This window comes from Pristis pectinata, chromosome 12, assembly GCF_009764475.1.
Source record: "Pristis pectinata isolate sPriPec2 chromosome 12, sPriPec2.1.pri, whole genome shotgun sequence".
Taxonomy (NCBI): Eukaryota; Metazoa; Chordata; class Chondrichthyes; order Rhinopristiformes; family Pristidae; genus Pristis; species Pristis pectinata.
The window spans coordinates 37,331,222-37,355,300 of record NC_067416.1 but is presented as its reverse complement, the minus strand read 5'-3'; the positions used below and the strand labels follow the sequence as shown (position 1 = coordinate 37,355,300).

General features: G+C 41.8%; 1 protein-coding gene across 1 annotated transcript in view; it reads right to left on the bottom strand.

The window, feature by feature from the left end:
* The window catches only part of tfam (transcription factor A, mitochondrial), a 30,296-nt gene extending 9,002 nt beyond the window's left edge, over positions 1 to 21,294 (bottom strand). Inside the window, 10 exon segments of the mRNA XM_052026903.1 lie at positions 845 to 901; position 2,969; positions 4,680 to 4,774; positions 5,029 to 5,037; positions 5,272 to 5,387; positions 5,390 to 5,411; positions 5,564 to 5,595; positions 5,598 to 5,633; positions 10,529 to 10,662; positions 20,690 to 21,294. Of these exon segments, the coding sequence (XP_051882863.1) occupies positions 845 to 901; position 2,969; positions 4,680 to 4,774; positions 5,029 to 5,037; positions 5,272 to 5,387; positions 5,390 to 5,411; positions 5,564 to 5,595; positions 5,598 to 5,633; positions 10,529 to 10,662; positions 20,690 to 20,769 (582 nt within the window). The 5' untranslated portion in view covers positions 20,770 to 21,294.
* Between the last annotated feature and the right edge of the window lie 2,785 nt (positions 21,295 to 24,079).

Below are 24,079 nucleotides of genomic sequence, written 5' to 3'. Positions count from 1 at the left end.
CTCACTTAAACAATTTTGTTTTAGTTTTCTCCGATGTTAGTGAAGAGTTGGTTAATTGATACTAGTTTTTCTTCACCAGGTAATTCTAAAGTGCTAAGGCCAAAAGACACCTGGATCTGTGTTACTTCTTAAATGCTTGTCAAATAATAGCTCATTTATTGTTCGTAATTTAGTATTTATTTGACTCAGAGTGGAGAAGAATAACACTTCTCATTTCAAGCACTATGCCTCATCCTTGAGTGCAACACCTACTATATCACAGTGATATACTCTCCCATTTCTTGTCCCATTCATACTTGTACTCTACCTCAGGGGCTATAGATGCTCAGTCGTTGAATATAGTCAAGAATAAGATTGATAGATGAAGGGAATTAAGGTTAATGGGGATAGAACAAAAAAGTGGAGTGGAGGTAGAAAAGCAGCCCTCTCTCAATGAACACTGAAATGCTTGAAAGGCTATGGGAACAAAGCCTATCCTAAACAAGTCCTTAAACCAGCCTCAATAACTGATAAATAAAGAGCAGTTTTATTCTGTAGGTTTTGACTGCCAAGAAATGGACAACAAATGACCAAACTAATTCCACGCAGAAGCCTTGTATTCATTAGACAGACTCCATCAGTCACAAAGGGAGTTAAACCCAAGTTCCTGATGGGAAAATGTTAACACCCCCCAGGTCATGGTTTCTTGCCACTATTTTGAGCAGAAAAGTGAATTGGGCAAGAAATCATAAAAATGGAAATGTATGCTGGGACAGAAATTCTAAACCAATCGTTAAGAGATGAGGGGATCACTACGTATTTATGCAACATTTAATCTTGAAATACAAACAAAAGCCAACCTTACCTGTTTCTGTGTATCAGATAACTTTTGCCACTCATCCTGGAGATTCTTCAGCTTTGCCTACAAAGACAAAATGTTGACAATTTGTTTTGGGAAGAAACAAAAGACAGAAGACAATTAACATAGATAATACTAAATAACAGCACCAGTCAAATTGTGCACACTGACATTTAAAAAGGATAATCTTAGAAATCCAAATAAAGTCCAAATATCCAATATTAAATGTCACAGAAACATTTCTTGACTATATATCATTAATTCCAACAATTCACGTCTGGATCTATGAATCCCAGATGAAAGTAATCTCAACTAAACATTCAAAGAGTTATTTGTTAGCCCGATACATGAAAACAATTACAGGTCCTCCCCAGCTTAAGGAATGCCAGACATGTGTACAGTGAGCATTTGGGAGAGTGGTGGGATGAATTTGCCAACTGCTGCAGGCATCTTCTGCCATGTGGGAACTCAGTTTGCGGCTGCAGTTCCGACTTGCCAACAGTTCGTAATGCAAATTGTTTGCAGGGAAGTAACCCTGTTGTAACCAGAGGAGCACCTGTACACCTTCCAAAAGCGCCATTTCCAGAAATGTAATGCTGCCCTCTTGGCGAGTAGTCATGGACTTCCTGGAACACCTGCTATTCAAATCAGATGAGCTTCTGTTCCTCGTGTTGTGGTTTACCACTACTGCCCATTTTCCACAAAGTGTTAAAGAGCGCTACAGCACAGACACAGGCCCTTTGGCCCATCTGGTCCATGCCAGCCTGGTTTCTGCCTAGTCCCATCTACCTGCATCCAGGACCATAGCCCTCCATACCTCTCTCATTCATGTAACTAACCAAACTTCTCTTAAATGTTACAATTGAACCCACATCCACCACCTCCACTGGCAGCTTATTCTACACTCTCACAATCCTCTGAGTGAAGTAGTTTCTCCTTGTATATTTCACCTTTCGCCCTAACCCGTGACCTCTAGTTCTAGTCTCACCCAACCCGAGGGGAAAAAGCCGGCACGTATTCACCTTATCTATACCCCTCTTAATTTTGTGTACTTCTATAAGATCTCCCCTCATTCTCCTGCGTTCCAGGGAATAAAGTCCTAACCTATTCAACCTATCCCTGTAACTCAGGTCCTCAAGTCCCGGACCGCACTGCGATTGGATCTGTAGAGGATCCATCAGTTAGATATTACAACTTGCATGTCAACATGTAGTACACATAAAATGGAGAGAATATTTCCAAAGGCAAACAAAATTGAGGATTTTCCAATCCCTCTCAGATGATAGGGTCAATGTCTCTTGTTCTCTCAGGCTGACAAAGGCCACATACTGGTTGAGGCTACTCCTTGCACTTTCCTTGGTGCTTCTGGCATGGCAAAGATCAAATCATTTGTACCTGTTGATGCACAAAACCACACTGCAAATGGGGAGTAGGGCTTTGGCCAATAGGAATTTTGACACCAATAGCGTACATTGGGTTGAATTTGAAGATCATGAAACTCAGCAATGAAACAAATAGCAAGAAGAATATTCAGGACTTGTGAAATGGGGCAAATGATATATGATACAAAAGACATGAAGAGATGCAAAATAAACAAATGGTGTTACAGAGAAATCTGGAGGTGCAAATACACAAATCCTTGAAGGTGGTAGGACAATTTGAGAAGACAAAATCAGAACATGGATCCTTAACTTTATTAAATATTCATAGGGGAAACAAAGAAAAGGAAGTTACACAGAATCTTCTCAAATCACATTAGATGGCAGTTGGACTATCATGTCAGCACCACGCTGCATGAAGGACATTAGGGCCTGAACACAGGAAGAATACCATAAGGCATGCAGAACTTAGTTATATGGGGTGTCTAAGGAACCAGAGACTATTCTCCAACAGAAACAGGTTAAGGAGTGATTTAATGGTGGTGCTCACAATTGAAAACTATTTTACCATGTACTATCTCAATGCACTGTGTAATGAATTGAATCTGTACAACGGCATGCAAGACAAGTTTTCACTGTACTCGGTACAAGTGACAATAATAAACCAATACCAATAACCAAGTACCTGATATGCAATTCCCAGCGCAGAGGTGGAAGCAGATTTATTAATATGTTTCAAATGGGAGTTGACTCTTTAAAAAGGAAAATTTGGAGTATTATGTAGAATGGACTAATGGAATAACTGACAAAGACATAAATGCATTGATAGGCCTTCTATGGCCGGTACTCAACAAACACATCCATCAAATCTTAAATGTAAATGTATCCCTTGCAAGTACAAAGAATTTGATTTTACAAACTTGCTTGGAAATTACTGTTTCTTGAATAAAATAGGAATAAACAACAATGCACAAGTTGAAAGAAAAGCACTGTTTTAGGACTTCCATCACCTCCAATTCCAAGTGGATGAATTGATATCTGTAGGACCTCAAATTGGCAGAAGAGCAAATAACTTCTATAATTTATTTCTTTTAGTTTTTGACATAGAGTTACTTAGTTCAGCTCAACCTGCTCCAGTTGTGCTCCTTTGAAGTAACATACAATGCACGTGGAACCAAACTGAATGCAATAGTTTCACCCATTTCTAAAGCAATGGTAGAATGGAAGATTTTATTAGAATTCTGTGTATCAAAATTGAATATGAAAATACAAACAGAGCAGACAACTGCTCTAATCTGGCATTCAAGGAAACTGCATTATTAACAGTGTCTTGAAACATGCTGAACCATGGGAACATTTAAATAGTTAACATAAAACATTCAATGAGCTGCAGAAAACACTTTAGAAAAAATTCTTAGAGCTATTGGTTGGTCCAAAATTAATGCACGAGTTAATAGACCAAGGTTGCCACAGTCAAACTATCTAAGTAAAATGTTTGGGAGTGATCCAAAAAAGAAAGCTAAATTTTACTTGATGTAATTCAGTTTATTATTTGTGGGAAGAGACACAAAGAGTTTTTACAGCTTGTAAGCAAACTTGGTGCATACCAGATAAGTGAAGTCTCATTGTTAACTTGCCTTATATTTGCAAGGTGACTTACATCCGAAGTGGAATCCTTCAATAAAATGCTATCTTGTCATGTCAAACTTTGAAGATGATTTTGCTGTGTGAAACTGTGTATAAAAATATTGTTCTATTGGCCTCAAACCAAAAAGAATGAAAGTTTAACAAGTTTGTCCTAAGTGGAGAAGGTTTGAAGCCTTCAAGCTGAAAATATGATAAGAGCACTTAAAAGACACTTCACTTTGCTGGGGGGGCGGGGGGGGGGGGTGGGGTGGAGACAGAGGAAGAGGAATATAAAATATATATATAATGGGTTCATGCACAGTTTTCAAATTCAGAGTTCCATTCTCCAGTGCTGACAATCAATGACTCAGAAAATATATGGAAACCATTACAATCAGGTTAAAATATTTGTAACAGCAGAGCCTAATCTGAAATAGAATCCAAACACATTTCTCTATCATTCCCCACAATAATTCCAACATCAGAATACTTTTACATATAAATCTAATTCCTCATTAGGTAATAAATTTCGCTTAAAGCACCTTAACCTGATGTGCATTGCCATTTTTTTTGCTTAGTTAATGCAGACTATATCACAATTACTACAATGAGAAGCAATGCAACATTTGGGCAATATTAATGTTACACCTTTAAAAATAAATGCAACATTAAAGCAGAGGTGCCACCATAAATGGAAGGATAACACTGAAGTTCGCATGTACTTTTTTTCTCCCCCCCATTGTGATTGTGAATGGTAAGAGCAGGTTTTAACCTGAACAAGAGTATTTTAAGTAATTCATTTCTTAGTATTATAATTATTGCTTTGTTATTCTTACTGTGGAAGTGCACCTTTGGCGTCCTCAAAGTTTTCCGCCATGAAGATATTGAAAGCTGTCCGTGGACGTTTAGGCTTCCCCAACATTGTAAGCTTCTACATGCAACAAAAAATAGTTAAAGTAACAGTTCTTCACATCAAAACCCAAGTAGATACGTATCTGGACTTCAATAATTTCAACAGAAATTTAATGCTCCCCTCCTCCCCACCCCCAAAAATATTCTGCACTCCTGTGACACTTGAACCTGGTGCCAGGAACGTAATACATCATCCTGGAATCACTTTAGCAACCACAGGAACACTTGTCTCCCTTTGACGAATGAATTGCCCCATCATGATTGCTTCTTGACCTTCTTCCTCTCTATACAGCTGGGCCACTCACAATGCCAGAAAATGTCTCGGTTCCGGGAAGTGAAGGTGATCAGCCTCACCAGCATTCTGGCATTGCAAATGGCCCCAATTGTGGACCCTCTGAGCAATATGGAGAAAAATGGTGCGCACTACCAAAAATAGCGAAATGCTGACGTAGCCTTCTCCAGAATTATGTACTGTTGTGCAAAATAGAATAGTAATTCGTACTTACTCGCTTCTGCCTCATTGTTCTTTCGCTTGGCCAGCTTCTGTCTCTTTTCTTCCTTCAAACTGGCTAATTGAGTTGGAGTGAGTTGAGCTTCGAAGGCTGCCAATTCCAACTTATATTTTGCTTTACCATCACTGCTGCAATTTCATATGGCTGGAAGCAAGACAGTTATATTATCTGTTATTTCAAAAGGCAGTTAAGTCAGTTTTTGATAACAGGCTTAGCAGTAGTGAGCAAGTCAAAATATGTTGTTTACAGCTATTTTATTGCCAATAACTCTTGACCAGGAAATTGAAACCACTTACTTGTTTCTGATCTGCTGTTAACTGTCTCCAAGCTGAGCAATCCATTTAGTCCTTTCTACCACACTGAGATCTGTAAATAGATTATTTCATGTTAGGCCAAAACAAATTAGCGTCATGGGATTGGCTTATGATAATCTAGCACAGTGAAAGAATAAGACACAAGCTTCAACCATGGAGGAAACCCAAAATTTAGGTCCAGAATTGCACCCATTTGCTGATGCCTAACATCTCTCAAATTGCATTTAGGTATACAGATCCTACCCAGGTTATGAACACGGCTGCTGTGGGGCTGCAGGCACCTTCTGCCATGTGGGAACATGGATTGCGGCAGTATCATTGCTTCTTGCAGAGAAACCTGAATGGTTGAGTTAAATGCCCTGGTTTAATCACACATTTCCCTTGGTTGGCTTATGTTTTTATTTAAATATATTGCTAGAACTGCCACATTTCCAACTTGCAAACTGTTCTGTTACGAACAGTTCTCAGGAACGGAACCCTGGGGTAACCTGGTGGAGGACCCTGTACTTAAAAATTGCCAGAAATCAGCATAAACAACAAGTCCAAGAAAACTATTAGACCCTTCTATATTTCTGCTGCTAGTAAAAAAAATTATGTTTAGAAATCTGCAATCCGGAAAATTTCAACTTTTAAGTAGCTCTAAAAAATCCATTCCAAAATGCCAACAGTAGATTAATAGAAGAGATAATAAATATAGAGAATGCATACACTCCAATATTGCACCTAAAAGACCAGAAAAATTATTCCCGTTGCATTGTAATCTGAAAATGTGATGTTGTTAGGTAAGAGTGGAACTGATAGATCTCACATTTGAGAGTCAGTGATGTGGATGATTCAATCAGTGAAGGTTTTATGCATGAATACACAAGACTGAGGAAGTTTAGCCATTTGTAGATTGGTGAAAACTTCAATGCATATTTATTTAGCTGTACTAAATGAAACTAAGATGTTCAAACTGACATCTAGATGCAGTGTCACTCAAGTTTCTTTATTTACCAGTATCTGCTACTTTTTGTTCTGTTTTGAGTACGATTATCATGCCCAATCAAGTTAAGCAAAGAGTTGGGGCTTGAGGCATATGTAAGATTCCCAAAGAAGGTTCTCATGGTTGAAAGAGTAGATCTGCTTTGGATCTTGTGTTTTAAGGACATTCTTGCATTGAAGAGAGTGCAGTGAAGATTCACCAGGATGTTGCCTGGATTGGAGGACTTTGGTTATGGGGGAGAGATTTGGTAGGCTGGGTTTGTTTTCCCTGGAGCAAAGGAGTCTGAAGAGTGGCCTGATAGAGATATATAAAAATTATGAGAGGCATAGATAGGTAGATAGTCAGAATCTTTTTCCCATAGAATGATGACTGCCGCTGCAACTTCTAAAAATCTGATCTGCATCCTTAAGGAGCCTTTCCTGTTAGGCTTTACAGTGACAATCCAATTCTAGACGAGGTGAGGATGAATGGCTACTTCCACTATCATTCAGTCTACAGACGACATTGTTACATTGATCAAGATGATTTGAAGCATCTAATTTAGAAGCAACTATCCTGGACTTCCAGTACTTCTTCAGAGAAATTACTTGATTTTATTTGGATTAGTTGCTGTTGTTTCTATATCCTCTAACTAGCCTGTTTTCAGAGTATAACGACTTTTGATTTGCTGGAAACACAGACATACGTGGGTGCCTTGCTCTAACTCATTGATAACCAAGGTACAGTCAATAAATGTATGATTCCCTTTAATGTCAGACATGTTACATGATGCTTAGAATGTATTTTTTTCATATTTATATATTTATATGTATACACATACACACACCAAACCTTGACGTAATGATAGGGGCAATAGGTTGGCTCTGATAGTTTTAATTGCTAATCATTTCAGCTGATATTTCTGCCCTGACATTACAAAAGTTCAAAAGTGATCCATACCAAACATAGTGAGATTACTGGATGACCCATTCATTTGATTTCTGCCTGTAATTGTTTCATTCAGCCTCTGATATCACAGCCATCCTTTAGGTTTGGGAACTCCTCAAAGTCATTGAGAACAGTATTTTTGTATAGGCTGCTCACTGACAGCCTTCTTTTTCCTAAGCAAAAAGTGAAATTCTGCCAAGAGCCCAATTTTAACCTCAATGCTGACATGCCCCGCTCTCATCCTTCTCTATCCCTTCCATTCCCTCTTCTCCCTTGTTCCGTTTAATTTTTTTTCCCTCATAGGTATCGGCTTGTCCTACCTGCCGTGAAGCCCTCCAATCCAGAAATACTTGTGTCCAACTTATTTACAGCCACCCAGCCACTGCAGAAAAGTGCAACTTAAGAGTCTGTCTGACAATCTGACACAGTGCACTCAGTAGGGAGGATTGGTAATTATCAGCTGATATTATGCTTTCAAATTTTACCGTATCAAAAATAAAAAGAAAGTTGCTCATTTTATATCGTGGCAAACCTTTTTCTAACCAATCCCCAATAACTGGATCTCAAAAGCACCATGTACAATTCAAACTGTGCTTATTTCCTCCTGGTCTAAGTGCCATTGTATTCATGAGGAATACAAGGGAATAAGTAGTGTAGCAGTTAGCACAATGCTACTACAGCACCAGCGACCCGGATTTAATTCCCGCCACTGTCTGTAAGGAGTTTGTACGTTCTCCCCGTGTCCATGTGGGTTTCCTCAAGGTGCTCCAGTTTCCTCCCACATTCCAAAGAAGGAATGTGTGGGCATGCTGTGTTGGTGCCGGAAGTGTGGTGACACTTGCGGACTGTCCCCAGAACACTCTACGCAAAAGATGCATTTCACTGTGTGTTTCGATGTACATGTGACTAATAAAGATATATCTTATCAGAAAGCAAACAGAATGATTATAAAGATACATTTATATAGCACCCAATTCAATTTAAAGAAAAAAATCCTTAGGCCGTGTACTCTGTTGCAATATAACGTAGTCGATTGCACAGTGAATGGTCCAACAACTACATAGAGGTAATACCCTGTAAAATACATAGCCTGGAATTTTTGACTCCAGCCCAGTGCTAATGCAGGATGTATGCACGTCTCCCACAAGAGTTCCAGTTTCCTTGTCAGCATCTTCTGCCCCACCACCTATCATTGTGCTACATAGCTGGATTCCTTACGGAATCCATTAGGGCCGTGAAAATTTCCACAAGCTTCGCAGCAGCCAGGTTTAACCAGTCCATTCAAATCATAAGGGACTTCACTGGCTGGGAAGGAGGAAAGGAAAGCTTATTATTTTAGTTAAAATGTTTTTTTTGGTCACCTGTGTCTTTTAGTGTTCTGTCAAAATAATTCATAAATATTCACTGACCATGTTAACAGAGACCTTTGGCAGCCTTGGACAGAACTGTTGATCACAAGTTTTCTACAAGTGCAGCAGGCTCTCAGTACTAACGAAAGCCCTAGATACACCGGACCCCAATGGATTGTGGAAGACTGTGCCCTTGCCCACACCAGAACAACAGCATGATCGGGGGCAGGCTGCCAATGATTTCACTCAACAGGAATTCTGCCCCTGTTTTATTGCATTCGAGGTAAATATTGGCCATGATCTTTAAAACAAAAAATAAAACTGCAAATATACAATTGGAAATCAAAAGTCAAAGAACTGCAGATGCTGGAAATCTGAAATAAAAACAGATTCTATGGGAAATACCGATAGGTCAGGCATGTGTGGAAAGAACCATAGAACAAATATAAGCACAATACAGGCCCTTCGGCCCACCATGTTGCGCCAACCTTCAAACCACACCTAAGACTATCTAACCCCTTCCTCCCACATATCCCTCTATTTTAAATTCCTCCATATGCTTATCTAACAATCTCTTGAATGTGACCAACATATCAGCCTCCACCACCACCCCAGGTAGAACATTCCATGCCCCAACCACTCTCTGGGTGAAAAACCTCCCTCTGACATCTCCCTTGAACTTTCCACCCATTACCTTAAAGCCATGCCCTCTTGTATTGAGCATTGGTGCCCTGGGAAAGAGGCACTGGCTGTCCACTCTATCTATTCCTCTTAATATTTTGTACACCTCTATCATGTCTCCCCTCATCCTCCTTCTCTCCAATGAGTAAAGCCCTAGCTCCTTTAGTCTCTCCTCGTAATCCATACTCTATAATCCAGGCAGCATCCTGGTAAATCTCCTCTGCACCCCTTCCAACGCCTCCACATCCTTCCTATAATGAGGCGATCAGAACTGGACACAGTACTCTAAGTGTGGTCTAACCAGAGTTTTGTAAAGCTGCATCATTACTTCATGGCTCTTAAACTCAATCCCATGATTTATGAAAGCTAACATCCCATAAGCTTTCTTAACTACCCTATCCACCTGTGAGGCAACTTTCAGTGATCTGTGGATATGAACCCCCAGATCCCTCTGCTCCTCTACGCTGCCCAGAATCCTGCCATTTACCTTGTATTCTGCCTTGGAGTTTGTCCTTCCAAAGTGTACCACCTCACACTTCTCTGGATTGAACTCCATCTGCCACTTCTCAGCCCAGCTCTGCATCCTATCAATATCCCTTTGTAGGCTACGACAGCCCTCCACACTATCCACAACACCACGGATCTTTGTGTCATCTGCAAACTTGCTAACCCACCCTTCCACCCCCTCATCTAAGTCATTAATAAATATCACAAAAAGTAGAGGTCCCAGAACTGATACCTGTGGGACCCCACTAGTCACAGCCCTCCAAGAGAGTTAATGTTTCATGTTGAAGGCCTTTCTGACAAGGAGCCTTTGACCAGAAACATTAACTGTTTACCTTTCCACAGATGCTATTGGATATTTCTGAAATACAATGGGGTCTTCAGTTTCCACAGCTATTTGTAAGAGGATTTACTGAAGGACATTATGAAAAATAAGACGTTTCAAAGGGTACACCACCCTGTGCTACTAAAATGAATTTCATTTTAAATTAATTTTTTTACCTGGTTTTTGCTTAAATAAGATCGGTTGCTGCTCCACCACATAACGTAGATAAGCAGTGAGTGGCCGTTTTGGAGGGATGATGGGAGGCTTATCCAATGATAACCTTCGTATTGGTATGCAAAAGTTGCTGCAGCTGTTTCACAAAGAAAAGTTTCTGTTACTTCTCAACATTCACTGACAATGCAAGTCAAAGCAGAAATATAGGAAAATAAGAGTATTTATTTCCTTTTGACACTTGACGATAAACCTTGTCAAACATTGTGACAATATGGACCATTCAGAAAAGAAACAATGGCTATATATTTGGAATTTTAAAAGTGAGTTACAGTACAAAGTTTAAAAGCTGCACTCAATGAAACTGAATGCGATCAAAATGAACTTGCAATGCCAATCGACCTAATGGGTTCACGTTTGACAATTTTTGTTTTGACTTGTGGAAAACAGGTATTCAAATTTTACAAAGTCCCTGATAAACAGTTCAGGATTAGTTAACCAGCCTCAAGTTTGATCTGGAATATATGAAGCTTTGCAAAATAAAACCTTCTGAACAGATTAGTCAGATGGGATGCTCCTGTATCTGCTTATAATCACCATCAGTTCAGTAAACATGGAAAGGTTCATTGCAAAATTAATATGGTAGAGTTTGCAAACAATTAAATTTTTCTTCTAATGATGCAAAAGCAGTCTATAATCCACTGTAACTATAAATTGCTCTAAACTGCTTCCTTGCTGAGTAATTGTTTTAACTTCACTTACTAATTAAACCCAAGTTTAAAAAAATCTAGTGAAGAGGGAGTATGCTGCTCATCAAAGTTAAAAGGAGGGTATTTTCAAAGCACTGAATGGAACTAGAAATCAAACCAAATCAAAATTTAAGTTTCCTGTTCATTGTATAGTTTTGACCTCAAAAGTGGAATAAGTGTGAGCTCAGAAATAAGAGTGCAATTAATAAATCTCCCAAAAGTATTTTCTTTGTAGAAATATTTTTTGAACAATTAAGGGGTCACCAACAGTGCCACTTTGATTCATTAATCTGGTGTGAAGTGGGTTCAGTGTAAGGATGCAAAATTGGAACATGGCAAATCATAAGTATTATTGAAGACAATTTGAGTTTTCAGTAGCAGGATAAGAAAAATTAGATGTCTTAAACAGTGAGAATTCTGAAATCCATTTTTGGAAGCAATAATAATTGGAAACAGAATGAGTAGTACATTTGGCTCTTCATGCCTGCTGTACCATTCAATAAGATCAGGGATGATCTTTCAAATCAGTGCCACCTTTCTAAGTGCTGTATTCCCCAATTCTCTTAACATTTTGAATATAGTCAATGAATGAGTTTCCACAGCCCAGCTGGATGGAGAATTCCAAAGATTAATTACCCCATTGGGTGAATAAATTTCTCATTATCACCATCTGGTATGATCGCGTCCATACTTTGACCCTAGTTCAAGACACCCAGTCAGAGAAAATATCCCTGCACCTACCCTGTCAAGCCCTGCAAGAATTCTACGTTTCAATACATCAACACTCATTCTTCCACACACATGAAAATATAGGGCCAGAAAGCTCAATCTCTCTTAGGCCAATCTATGCCAACTGAAGAATGAATTTAGTGAAGCTTCATGCGACTCCATCCATTACAAGCATATCCTTCCTTAGATAGATAGACCCAACCTGTACAGAATGTTCCAGATGTGCTCTTATTAGGGTCTTACATAATAGTATTAAGTAATGTATACTCTTTTACTTAAAGTCTTGTGGTAAATATCAACATAACTTTTGCCTTCTTTGCTGCTTACTTACTTGTAAGCTAACTTTCTATGAATTGTGATCACACAGGTTCCTCTGAAAACCAATTCTTTTCAGTTTCTATTTTCTCCTGAAGTGGATAACTTCACATTCTTCCTCATTATGTTTCATATGCATGTCATCTCTCATTCACTGAGCCTGCTTATAACGCTTCAAATCTGTCTGCATTCACCTCATTACTCACATGATCATCCAGCATTACATCAGCAGCAAGCTTGGACACATTATCCTTGGCATTCTCATCCAAGTTATTCATGTAGATTGTGACAGCTGGAACCTCAGCAACAAACCCTGTAGCACTTCACTAATCACAAACTCCCAACTCAAATATTACAAGCCTTTTCCTTTGATCTTATACTATCTTTTAACTTCTCATTAGCCATAGTTTGATCATTTGATCACTTTTCCTATTGGGAATATTTGTAGCATTAACTCTTTAAATGTTAGCCAATGTTTATCTACTGTCATATCTCATAAGCTTGTTTCCCAATGTACCATAGCCAAGTCACTCTCATACTTTTGTGGTTTACTAGGTTTAGATTCAAGACGCTGGTTTCAAATTGAACCAAACCATTTTCAACCTTAATTTAAAAGCAATTCTACCATGTATTCATTATTCTTCCTTAAAGAGCCCTGAACTACAAGATTAAATAATGCTTTCACACTGCACAAAACTTGGATCTAAACAGGCCCCATAGTTGCTTCTTTAACAGGTCTAGAAAGCCAACGAGCAAACGTCGATGAATTTATCCTCCATTTGAATTGCCCCGTCTATATGTAGACTAAGGATGCCATAATTATGGTATTACCACTACTGGCAACCTCTCTGTTATGGAGGGATTGTGTTCCTAGGAAAATGTCCATAAAGCAATTTTCCATGATGTGAAACCCCATTTCCCATAGAATCTCATGTTATAGGTGGAGATGTGTTCCAATGGGATGTTTTTCCTCTCAATAATAATGATGAGTATCACAGCAGCTGGTTCATGGTGGAGTGGGGGGGGGGGGGGAGGGTGGAGAGATGGGGGAGTGGGGAGCACTTAAGAAATTGCCTTGTCAGTTTCTAAAGCAAATCTCTTCAGTGACAAGAAGCTGTGTTTGGAGACACAAGCAACTGCAGATGCTCATCATCCTTCCAGCCTTCAGTTTGAATGGAGACATACACTTTGAAATGTATATCAAATATACTGTAGGTAAGGTAGTTTAATGATATTACTCACAACAAACAACAGTAGTCGTTTAGGTTTACAACTTGCACCTAAATTTGCCGGCTCTGTTTCAGACATCAAGTAAATAATATGAAAAATTTTGAGGGAAAAAAACTGCTAGACAGTAAAATGAATCTGTGCATTTGTCAAGAAATAAAAGCTGAAAAAGTAAAAAATGTTTCTATCACATTTTGTTATTATTTACTTATTTCTCCCCCAACATAAATTCCATAATTTTGTTCCCCACCTTGGACTTTAGGAAGTGATTTGTGAATCCCATGAGGGTGAATTTCTGTAACCCGAACCATGACACAGTTGGGGGGGGGGGGGGGGGGGGTCACCTGCACTGTTGGCAGACCTTTAGACAACTCCCATCAATGCCCTTTGCCACTTGCTGTTCCTTAGCTCCACGCAATTTGATTCTCTTCATATAGATTCCTTCTAAGAGTCTCCCTCCTTATCAATAGTGTTTTTCGCATGGGATTAGTTCCACAAATATCAAATCGATCATTGAGCAGAGACCTGGCTACAGAGAAAGGTATTAATAAGGGAAATGATAAACTGCACAGAAGGGGATAGAGTACAAGTCTAAAAGTAAATCAATAAATGAGGCTGGAAGTTACAAAAATAATCAGAGGATGAATTTAAAGGCTTTGCATCTGAATGTATTTGCAACAAAACAGATGAATTGAGAACACAAATAGAAATTAATTTGATCTAATTACCATTATGAAGACATAGCTGCAAGAATGACAGAGACTGTGACTTGAATATCAAATGGTACATGACATTTAGAAAGAACAGGAGACTAGGGAGCAGCTCTTTGAATTAATAATCGTCTTAGAGAAGTAGATTACTCACGTTCAGAAACCCAGAGTGTAGCAGTTTGGGTGGAGATGAGAAATAACACAAGGCAAGAAGTCACTTGTGGGAGTGGTATACAGACCCCAAACAGTAACTACACAGTAGGACAGAGTATAAAGGAAGAAATAGTGGATAATTGTTGGAAAGTTATAGCAATAACCATGGGTGATTTTAATTGATTTAGGAAAGATAAAACCAAATGAGCAAAGGAAGACTAAATGAGTTCAGAATGCTTCTAGGATTGTTTCTTATAATAGCATATTTTGGAGCCAACCATAGAGCAATTTACATTAAACCTGGTATCGTGCAACAAATAAAGGATGAATTCATCTCAAAAATCAAGGTGCTGCTAATAGACAGCAATCATAATAGGGTTATACAAGAGATTCTGCAGATGCTGGAATCTGTAGCAACAAACACAAAATGCTAGAGGAACTCAGCAGGTCAGGCAGCATCTATAGAGGGAAATAAACAGTGAAGGTCAAGACCCTTCATCAGGACTAGGTTAAATTTTATATTTAGTTGAAGAAGATTAAAAAATGGGTTTATTAAATTTAACTACAGGCAATTATGACGGCATGAAAGCAAAGCTAGTAAAGTGAACAAATTAGTTTAAACAATCGATTGAGATGCAGTGGCAAACATTTAAGGGGATCTTTCAGAATACACAGAATAAATACATTCCAATGAGAAAAAAAATTCCAAGTTGAGATGCTACAGTCAGTGGGAAAAAAAAAGTTAAATATACCATCAGACTTAAAGAAAAAGCATAACATTGTGCAAAGGTGGGTGGCAGGTCATAGATCGGGCAAAATATAAAACTGAAGAACAACCCAAGAGATAATAAAAGGAAGGAAAAATTAGAGCAGATGATAAAGCTGGCTAGTAAGTTGAAAGATAAAATAAAGAAAAAGCTGCAGATGCTGGAAATCTGAAATACAAACAGAAAATGCTAAAGGGTCCTGGACCTGAAACATTACCATTTCTCTTCCCACACATGCTGACTGACCTGCTGAGTGTTTCTGGCATTTTCTTTTTATATCTAAATTGGAATAAATATTTGAAAAAGAATTAACATGTCACTGGTCCTATAGGTTGTGAGACCAGAATTAATAATAGAAAACAAGGAGATGCTTGACAAAACAAGTATTTTGCATCTGTCTTCATGATAGAGGATACAGGTTACATCCTGAAATTAGCTGTAAATCAAGAGTTGGAAGACCTCACGATAACTAGAATCACCAGGGAGGCGATGCTGAGCAAATTGTCGGGAGTTGTGGGTTACAAATCTCAGTCTTGAATGGACTTCATATTAAGCTGGTAAAAGAAGTGACTAGTGAGATAGTTGATGCATTGGTTTCAATCTTCCAGCATTCCCAAAATTCTGGAAAGGTTCCATTAGATTGGAAAACAGAAAAGATCTCTCTTTTATTCAAAAACCAAACGAGACAGAAAGCAGGAAACTACAAGCAGTTACCTTAACAGTTCTCATAGTGAAAGATGTTACAGCAGGGAACTTTCAAAATTGAGGTTTTGTGAAAGGGAAATTGTGGAACCAGATTTAGATTTTCAGAAAGCATCAGAAAAGGTGACACATCAAAGATCATTGCAGAAAATGTAAGCTCATGGAATAGGAAGTAACAAATTGGCTTGGATAAAAGACTGGGTGGATAACAGGAAATAGAGAGATATAAAGGGGTTTTCTGGCTGGCAAGATATAACAAGCAGTATGCCACAGGGATCAGTACTGGGGCCTCAACTTCTTACAATTTACTTAAATGATTTGAATGAAGGCACCAAATGAATGATTGGTAAGTTTGCCTTTTAGGGAGAAAAGTAAATTGTGAGGAGGTCAAAAAGTGAATAGGCAAAGATCTGGCAAATGGAGTACAACATGCAAAAATGTGAAATAATCTATTTTGGCAGGAAAAATAAGAATAAACTGTGAAGAGCTCTGAGATCAGAGCAATCTGGGAGTTCTAGTGCGTGATCTCTAAGAGACTAGTATGCAGGAAAAACTAACAGAATGCTTTTGCTTATTGGAAGGGGATTTGAATACTAAAGTATTCAATGCTAGTTATATTAGGCATTAGTGAGACCACATGTAGAGTACTGTGTACAGTATCGGTCTTCTTATACACAGAAGGATACAAGTACATTGGAAGCAGTTCAGAAAAGGTTTACTAGACTGATAGCTGGAATGGGCAGGTCATCATACGAGGAAAAGTTGGACAGGCTTGACTGATATCTACTGAAGCTTAGAAAAGTGAGGGGGAACTTGACTGAAACATAGAAGATCCTGAGGAATCTCAACAGGGTGGATGTGGAGAGGATATTTCCTCTTGTGGGAGAATCTAGAACCAGGGCTCACTTGCTTAAAAACAAGCAGTTGTTCATTTAAGACAGATGAGGTAAATTTTTTTCTTATAGGATTGTTAATATTTGTAACTCTCTTTCTCAAAGGGTGATGGAGGTAGAGTCTTTGAATATTTTTAAGGCAGAGGTAGATAGCTTCCTGATAAAGTGGCAAAGAGTGACAATGGGTAGACGAGAAATCAGGTCCCAAGGTTAGAATTGGACCAGGCATGATCTTATTATACAGCGGAGCAGACTCCAGGGACCAAATAGCCTACACCTGGTCAAATTATTAACTTTACTTGTAATTTTCTGATGTTAGTTAAAAGAGGGACATTGGCTAGAAGGACAACTTCCAAAGTTGTCACCAAATCTTTTAGGTGCACTCAATGCAGCATTGATTTTAGGTCTCATCTGAAAGCTTGAACCAGCAAACAATAAATCACTTCAACATTACGATGAACATGCGGCATGAATCCAAAGACTTCTAACCCACCAATCACCCTCCCCTCACCAATCCCAAGCCAAAACTAAAAGCAAAACCAACAAGGCATTGGATTGCTTCATTTTGCACTGATTGGTACTTATCCCTGTCAATGTTTCAGAAGGCAGATAGTCAGGATCTTTTTGCCTCATGGACACAGCTTTAGAAGTTGCAATGCTGTGAACAAGCACTAGATGCTCCCCAAATATTAATTCTACCCTGAAACCATTAGCGAGTGGATGAGGAGATTCAACCCATTCCTTATGGTGGAGGGAAAAAAATTACAGATAAGAAATGGAAAATATTAGGAATTTACTGGCCATTCACTAAATGGGAAAATGAACATTTTCAGTAACATGTACATTTCCAATATTTTCTGCTCCTATAAACAGAAAATAACCAACAGAAACACAGTATATAATAATCCCAATGATGTTGTTATTGTCCCCTGATGTATGTGCAAGGCCACTTTACAGAGAAAAATCAGAATCAGATATTTCTAACACATTAATTAAATCCCAGCATGCTCAGAATTTGATTTTTTTTTCTGTCACAGACTTGTGGGCCCAAATAACTCACCTAGAAGCAAGACTACTAGTTTTCATTACTCTACAAGACAAACAAATCCACTCTATGAAAAATCCAAATGATAAAAGTAGACTTTCTTATACAGTCATTCTGAACTGGGAACATTATACAGGATTTGCCAATTTATTTTAGCGATATGTACATTTTCTCCATTTCTACAAATCACACAGTGAATCCTATGAAAAGCATCTAACCAGAATGCAAAAGGAATTCAGTTTTTTTTTGATCACCCTGAGGTGTCATTGGCAAGGCCAGTCTTTAATGCCTACTGTAACGGCCCAGGATAAGGTGGTGCCGGTGACCTGCCTTCTTCATCAGCTGCAAGGCAAGGTTTTCTTGGACTTTGTTCCAACACTGATAAAGTATCCGTGATATATTTCCAGGCTGGGGAAAGTACACGAATAGTAATACATAGAGTGTGGTAAAGAGAGTGTTGTGTGATTAAGGTGATAAAGGGTTTGCTAATGTTATTTGAAAGGAGTAAGCTGGAGGTATAGGAGAAGAGTATAAGGTGTAACCATGGTAAAAAGGGAAGAGTATTATTTTGGGGGGGGGGGGGTAAAGGAGTATTATGTTGTCAGAGGAGGGATGGTTAGAGGTAAGGGGAGTGATGTTGCTGGGGGGGGGGGGGGGGGTTAGCAATGGAAACATGTCCCTGGGGAACTATCAGAAGGCCACATTGCTTGGGGGATGAAGGGGCTGTGAGCTGTTGAAGCCAGTACTACAGTCTTTCAAATGGAAAGTTTGTTGCTCTGCGAAGTGGGGTTGTGAATTTTGGGAGAGAAAGTAGTTGTGTTACATTGCTGGGGATGGATGTTTTTGTGTGGGGGATTGAAGAGGAGGGATGTTTATGGGGGGGAGGGGAATCTCCTTGTAGAGAGGGAGGGGGAGAATGGGGGATGAGAGGAAAAGGAAATTATCTCAGTGGGGACAGAAGAGAAGAGGACAAGGAGGGGATCTTGGGGGGGGGGGGAGCTGCTTGTGCAGTCTGAGGGAAGGAGATGGAAGCAAGGCGATGCTTTACTGTAAGCAGGAAATAATAGAGGGGGCAAAGGGTATCTCCTTGTGGAGGGAGGGGGCAAGGGCCATCTCCTTGCAGAAATGCCCCCTGGGCAGGGGGAGGGATGGGTGGAGGAAGGAGAGAGGAGTAGCACTCCAGCAGTGGCGGGGGGGGGGGGGGGAGAGGAGTTGATCTCCTGGGGGGGGGGGGGGGAGAAGAGGAGGAGATCTCCGGAGGTGGGGAGAAAAGGGGGCAGGAAGAGATCTCTGGGGGTGGGGTGGGGGAAAGGGGGAGAGGAGGAGATCTCCAGGGGTAGGGGTAAACAGGGGTGAAAAGATGATCTCCCAGGGTGGGGTGGGGAACAGAGGGGAGAGATTTCCGGGGGGGGGGGAATGGGGAGAGGAGGAGCACTCCAGTGGTGGGGGGGAGAGAAGTTGATCTCGGGTGGGGGGGGACGGCGAGGAGAGGAGATCTCCGGGGGGTGGGGGGGGAGGAGATCTCCGGGGGGTGAGGGGGGGAGGAGAGCTCCGGGGGGTGAGGGGGGGAGAGGGAGAGCTCCGGGGTTGGGGAAGGGGAGAGGGAGATCTCCGGGGGGTGAGGGGGAGATCTCCGGGGGGTGAGGGGGGGGGAGAGGGAGATCTCCGGGGGGTGAGGGGGGGGGAGAGGGAGATCTCCGGGGGGTGAGGGGGGGGGAGAGGGAGATCTCCGGGGGGTGAGGGGGGGGGGGGAAGAGGGAGATCTCCGGGGGGTGAGGGGGGGGGGGAAGAGGGAGATCTCCGGGGGGTGAGGGGGGGGGGGAAGAGGGAGATCTCCGGGGGGTGAGGGGGGGGGGGAAGAGGGAGATCTCCGGGGGGTGAGGGGGGGGGAAGAGGGAGATCTCCGGGGGGGTGAGGGGGGGGAGAGGGAGATCTCCGGGGGGTGAGGGGGGGGAGAGGGAGATCTCCGGGGGTGGGGAAGGGGAGAGGGAGATCTCCGGGGGGTGAGGGGAGGAGAGGGAGATCTCCGGGGGGTGAGGGGGGGGAGAGAGAGATCTCCGGGGGGTGAGGGGGGGGGGAGAGAGAGATCTCCGGGGGGTGAGGGGGGGAGAGGGAGATCTCCGGGGGGTGAGGGGGGGGAGAGGGAGATCTCCGGGGGGTGAGGGGGGGAGAGGGAGATCTCCGGGGGGTGAGGGGGGGGAGAGGGAGATCTCCGGGGGGTGAGGGGGGGGAGAGGGAGATCTCCGGGGGGTGAGGGGGGGGAGAGGGAGATCTCCGGGGGGTGAGGGGAGAGGGAGATCTCCGGGGGGTGAGGGGAGGAGAGGGAGATCTCCGGGGGGTGAGAGGGAGATCTCCGGGGGGTGAGGGGGGGGGAAAGGGAGATCTCCGGGGTTGGGGAAGGGGAGAGGGAGATCTCCGGGGTTGGGGAAGGGGAGAGGGAGATCTCCGGGGGGTGAGGGGGAGATCTCCGGGGGGTGAGGGGGAGATCTCCGGGGGGTGAGGGGGGGGAGAGGGAGATCTCCGGGGGTGGGGGTGGTGAAGGGGAGAGGAGAAGATCTCCAGGTGTGGGTGGGGGAAGGGAAGAGGACAAGCAGATGATCTCCTGGGGGGGGGGGGCGCAGTTTATGGACTGAGCGCGGGGGTCACAAACACGGCTCCCCACTCACTCCACGGACACCCTGGAGCCTCGACTGCGGTGATACCGCCCGCCGCTCACAACGCTGCAACGAACGGACTCGGAAGCCGCGGCGCCCTGGGGCCCGCAGGCTGGGGGGGCCGGAGGGGAACTCGGGCCTGGAGCCCGGGAGCCTGCGCTCGCCCACACCTCCTGCACCAAAGAGGCCGCCGGCAGCCCTTCACCCACTCCCGCCACTCACCTGACGGCCCGCGGGCAACCGAGCAGCCCCGCCAGCCCTCTGCCGAGCAAGCCCACGCTGAGAGACACCAGAGCCGCCATTACGTCGCTCCCGCCTCCCGCCACCCCAGCGCCGGGGGATTGTGGGACGGAGCGGGCAGCCGGTAGGGCCGCGACCACCCGACCGGGCGGCCAGTTTAGAGGCAGTGCGTCTCCCCCTCGCTGCAACGATGCCGGGCGACTCGATCAATGGTTCAAACCGACGACAAAGCATCGGTCACTTCCCAGCATTTTCTGGAATTTACGTGAGTCGGACAGCACGGAAAACAGGCCCTTCGGCCCGGCTGGTCCATGCCGACCAAACTGAGCTGGTCCCATTTGCCTGCATTTGGCCCACATCCCTCTCAAAGCTCAGATGCTGCTGCAAGTAAGCTTTTCATTGCATCTGTGCATACACATGCTTGTGCATATGACAATAAACTCGACTTTGACCTTTTCTCTCCATGTGCCTGTCTAAATGTCTTTTAGACATTGTCATTACTCCTGCCTCTACCTCCTTCTCTGACAGCTCCTTCCATATACTCACCACCCTCTGTGTGGAAAAACTTGCCCCTCAGGTCCCCTTTAAGCTTTTCACCTTTCATCTTAAATCTACGCCCTTCAGTTTTAGACTCCCCTATCTGGGAAAAAGACTAGCCATTCACCTTATCTTTGCCCCTCACAATATTATAACCCTCTGTAAGGTCATCCATAGCCTTCTCCATTCCAGGGAAAACAGTCCCAGCTGATCCAGTGTCTCTTTACAACTGAAGCCCTCCTGTCCCAGTAACTACCTTATGAATCTTCTCTGCACCTTTGCCAGTTAAATGAGATCTTCCTATATCTAGGTAACCAGAAATGCACACACTTCTCCCAAGTGCAATCTCACCAATGTCTTGTACAGTTGTAACATGATGTCCCAACTCCTGACCAATGAAGGCGAGCATGCCGAAAGATGTAAGACATTATGAGGAGATAAAACTGTGATTACAACCATTTATCGCCTTAAGGCAACAAGTCGAGTTGAGCCACAGACACCAGCTGAACTGTGCCTTGTGATAATATATTGTAAGCAGACACAGTCAAGGAATTTGCTTTCAGAAACCAAAAAGCCAAGGCAGCTGATTTGCCTCTCCTGTTCAAACTGAGCACCAGGAATTGGTTCCAGATAGGTAGTTGCTCATAAAGCTTTAACTTGCCTACCGTCTGGGATGTGGGAGGAAACTGGAACACTCAGAGGAAACCAATTATTAAGATAGGAAATAATTTATCAGATGATGACAGAAATGAAGTACTGTAAACTTTTAGGAGATTTAGAGACACAAGCAAAATTAGACCCATTTCCAGGCAAAGTCAGAGATTCTGTGCATAGCATATAGAGCTTATGCCTCACAGCACCAGAAATTCAGGTTCAATCCTGGTATCAGGGGCTGTGTGGAGTTTGCACGTTCTCTCTGTTACTACGTAGGTTTCCTCAGTGTTCCAGTTTCCTCCCATTTGCCAAAGACATGCAGGTGTGTAGGTAGGTAAATTGCCCCTAGTGTGTGAGTGGTAGTGTCGAATTCGGTCGGAGAGAAGACTCAAAAGACCACTGTTCTCGTTCAATCTCTTTATTACTTGATCTGAGGAGAGAGCACCAAGCCAGGCACCTACGTCCCTGGACCGGGTGATCTCTGAGATACACTGATCTACATACATTCTTATACTTTTTCAGAGGTGCAAACAACTACCTTACAAGGAACGATCATGCATTAGTCAGGCAGCATGGCACTTACTTTCTACACCGTGATTGGTTACAAAGGAATTTACTTAAAAAGTTACTATTTCTACAAAAGCTATAGTTCCTTAAACTTTTCAGACCATCTTATTCTACCAATTATCTTTGTATACATAAGGTTTCTCATGGTGGGCTCAGGGTTAGTTTAGTGGAGCAAGAGTCAAGTGTGCAGACTTGCTGAGACAAGAGCTGATTGTACTGTACAATCATATCTCAAGGCTGAAGAAAACTAGCTGAAGCAAGCAAAATCTCTGAAGCAAGGCACTGCAAAGCGAAGCACAGCTATTTCAAGCAGTCTATTACAGCCATAGTGATGTACCCTTAAATTCTCGTTTCAGGGCTCACAATCTTTTACTCTCCTAACCTTTCATTATACCTTATACACATTCTCAGTAGAATCTGGTGGGATTTGATGAGACTGTGGGGAGAATAACAAGATGTTATTAATGTTGGATTAGTGTAAATGTACAGTTGGTGATTGGCACTAGTTCCTGGGTTGAAGGGCCTGCTTCCACACTGTATGACTGTGTATACATGATACTGAGAGCTCTTTGTATTTCTTTGGCTGAATGGACAACAGATTTTTTTTAATACATCTGATAAGAGTTTAATAAGAGAGCCTAGGTGCATCTTCAATCAACTCTCTGCCTCAACTAAATAGCAGTGCTCAATTAGTTTATAAATGTGTACATTTGTTTAGGAATGAACCGTGAGTCAGCATGAACTAATTAAGTGTAGGAGAGAGGAGTATGGATGAGGCACAGATTATTTCAGAGGAGCTAAACTGTGTTCCCAATATTCAGCTGTGGAGCTGGGGAGTTCACCCTATGGCTTGACCAATATTTGTACATTGACCAATAATTAAATTTGGTCAGCTTGCATATTCTAAGTAATCCTTAACTAGCATAATTAACTCTAAAGTATGGCATGGGAAGTTGTGATTTCTCTGCAAGTTTTAAATTTATTGCATAAATAAAGACCAGGCTTAATGGATTCCTAAATTACAGTATTTAGTATTTTTCTTAGTTTTGTTATTGATAGAACTGCATAGCAAGATTGCAGTTTAAGACTGCAATATGTTATGTATTAGATAACTAAAGGTTATCTGAAGATCATTAGATCAAAAAGATGTGCATACCAGAATACTTAAGGAAATTGAGGAGGTGAAACACTAGCCATAATTTTCCAATTATCTCCATAAATTCAGCTGTCCCAAACACTGAAGAGAAGAAAAATACATTCATTTACAGAATGAAGGAAGTAGGCTCAAATTATTCTTAGTTTGTCTTATGAAATAATATTAATCAGAGCTTAGAGTAGATAATCAGAGACAGCCTGAATTTGTAAAGGAAAGACTATAAATTAATTTTATAGGAATAAAGACTAATGAGGTGTGGTGGATGTACTTAAATATTTCACTGCATTTTATAAGATTTAAGAAAAAGTGCATCACATAGGAATGTAGTTATATTGACAAAGAGATGGTGAGAAGCAGAAGCAAAAGATTAATGGATATATTTCAGTTTAACAAGATGTGCATCATTGGCAGCAAAGACCATTGGCTTCTTTTGCTTAACCATTTAGCAACTGATTTGG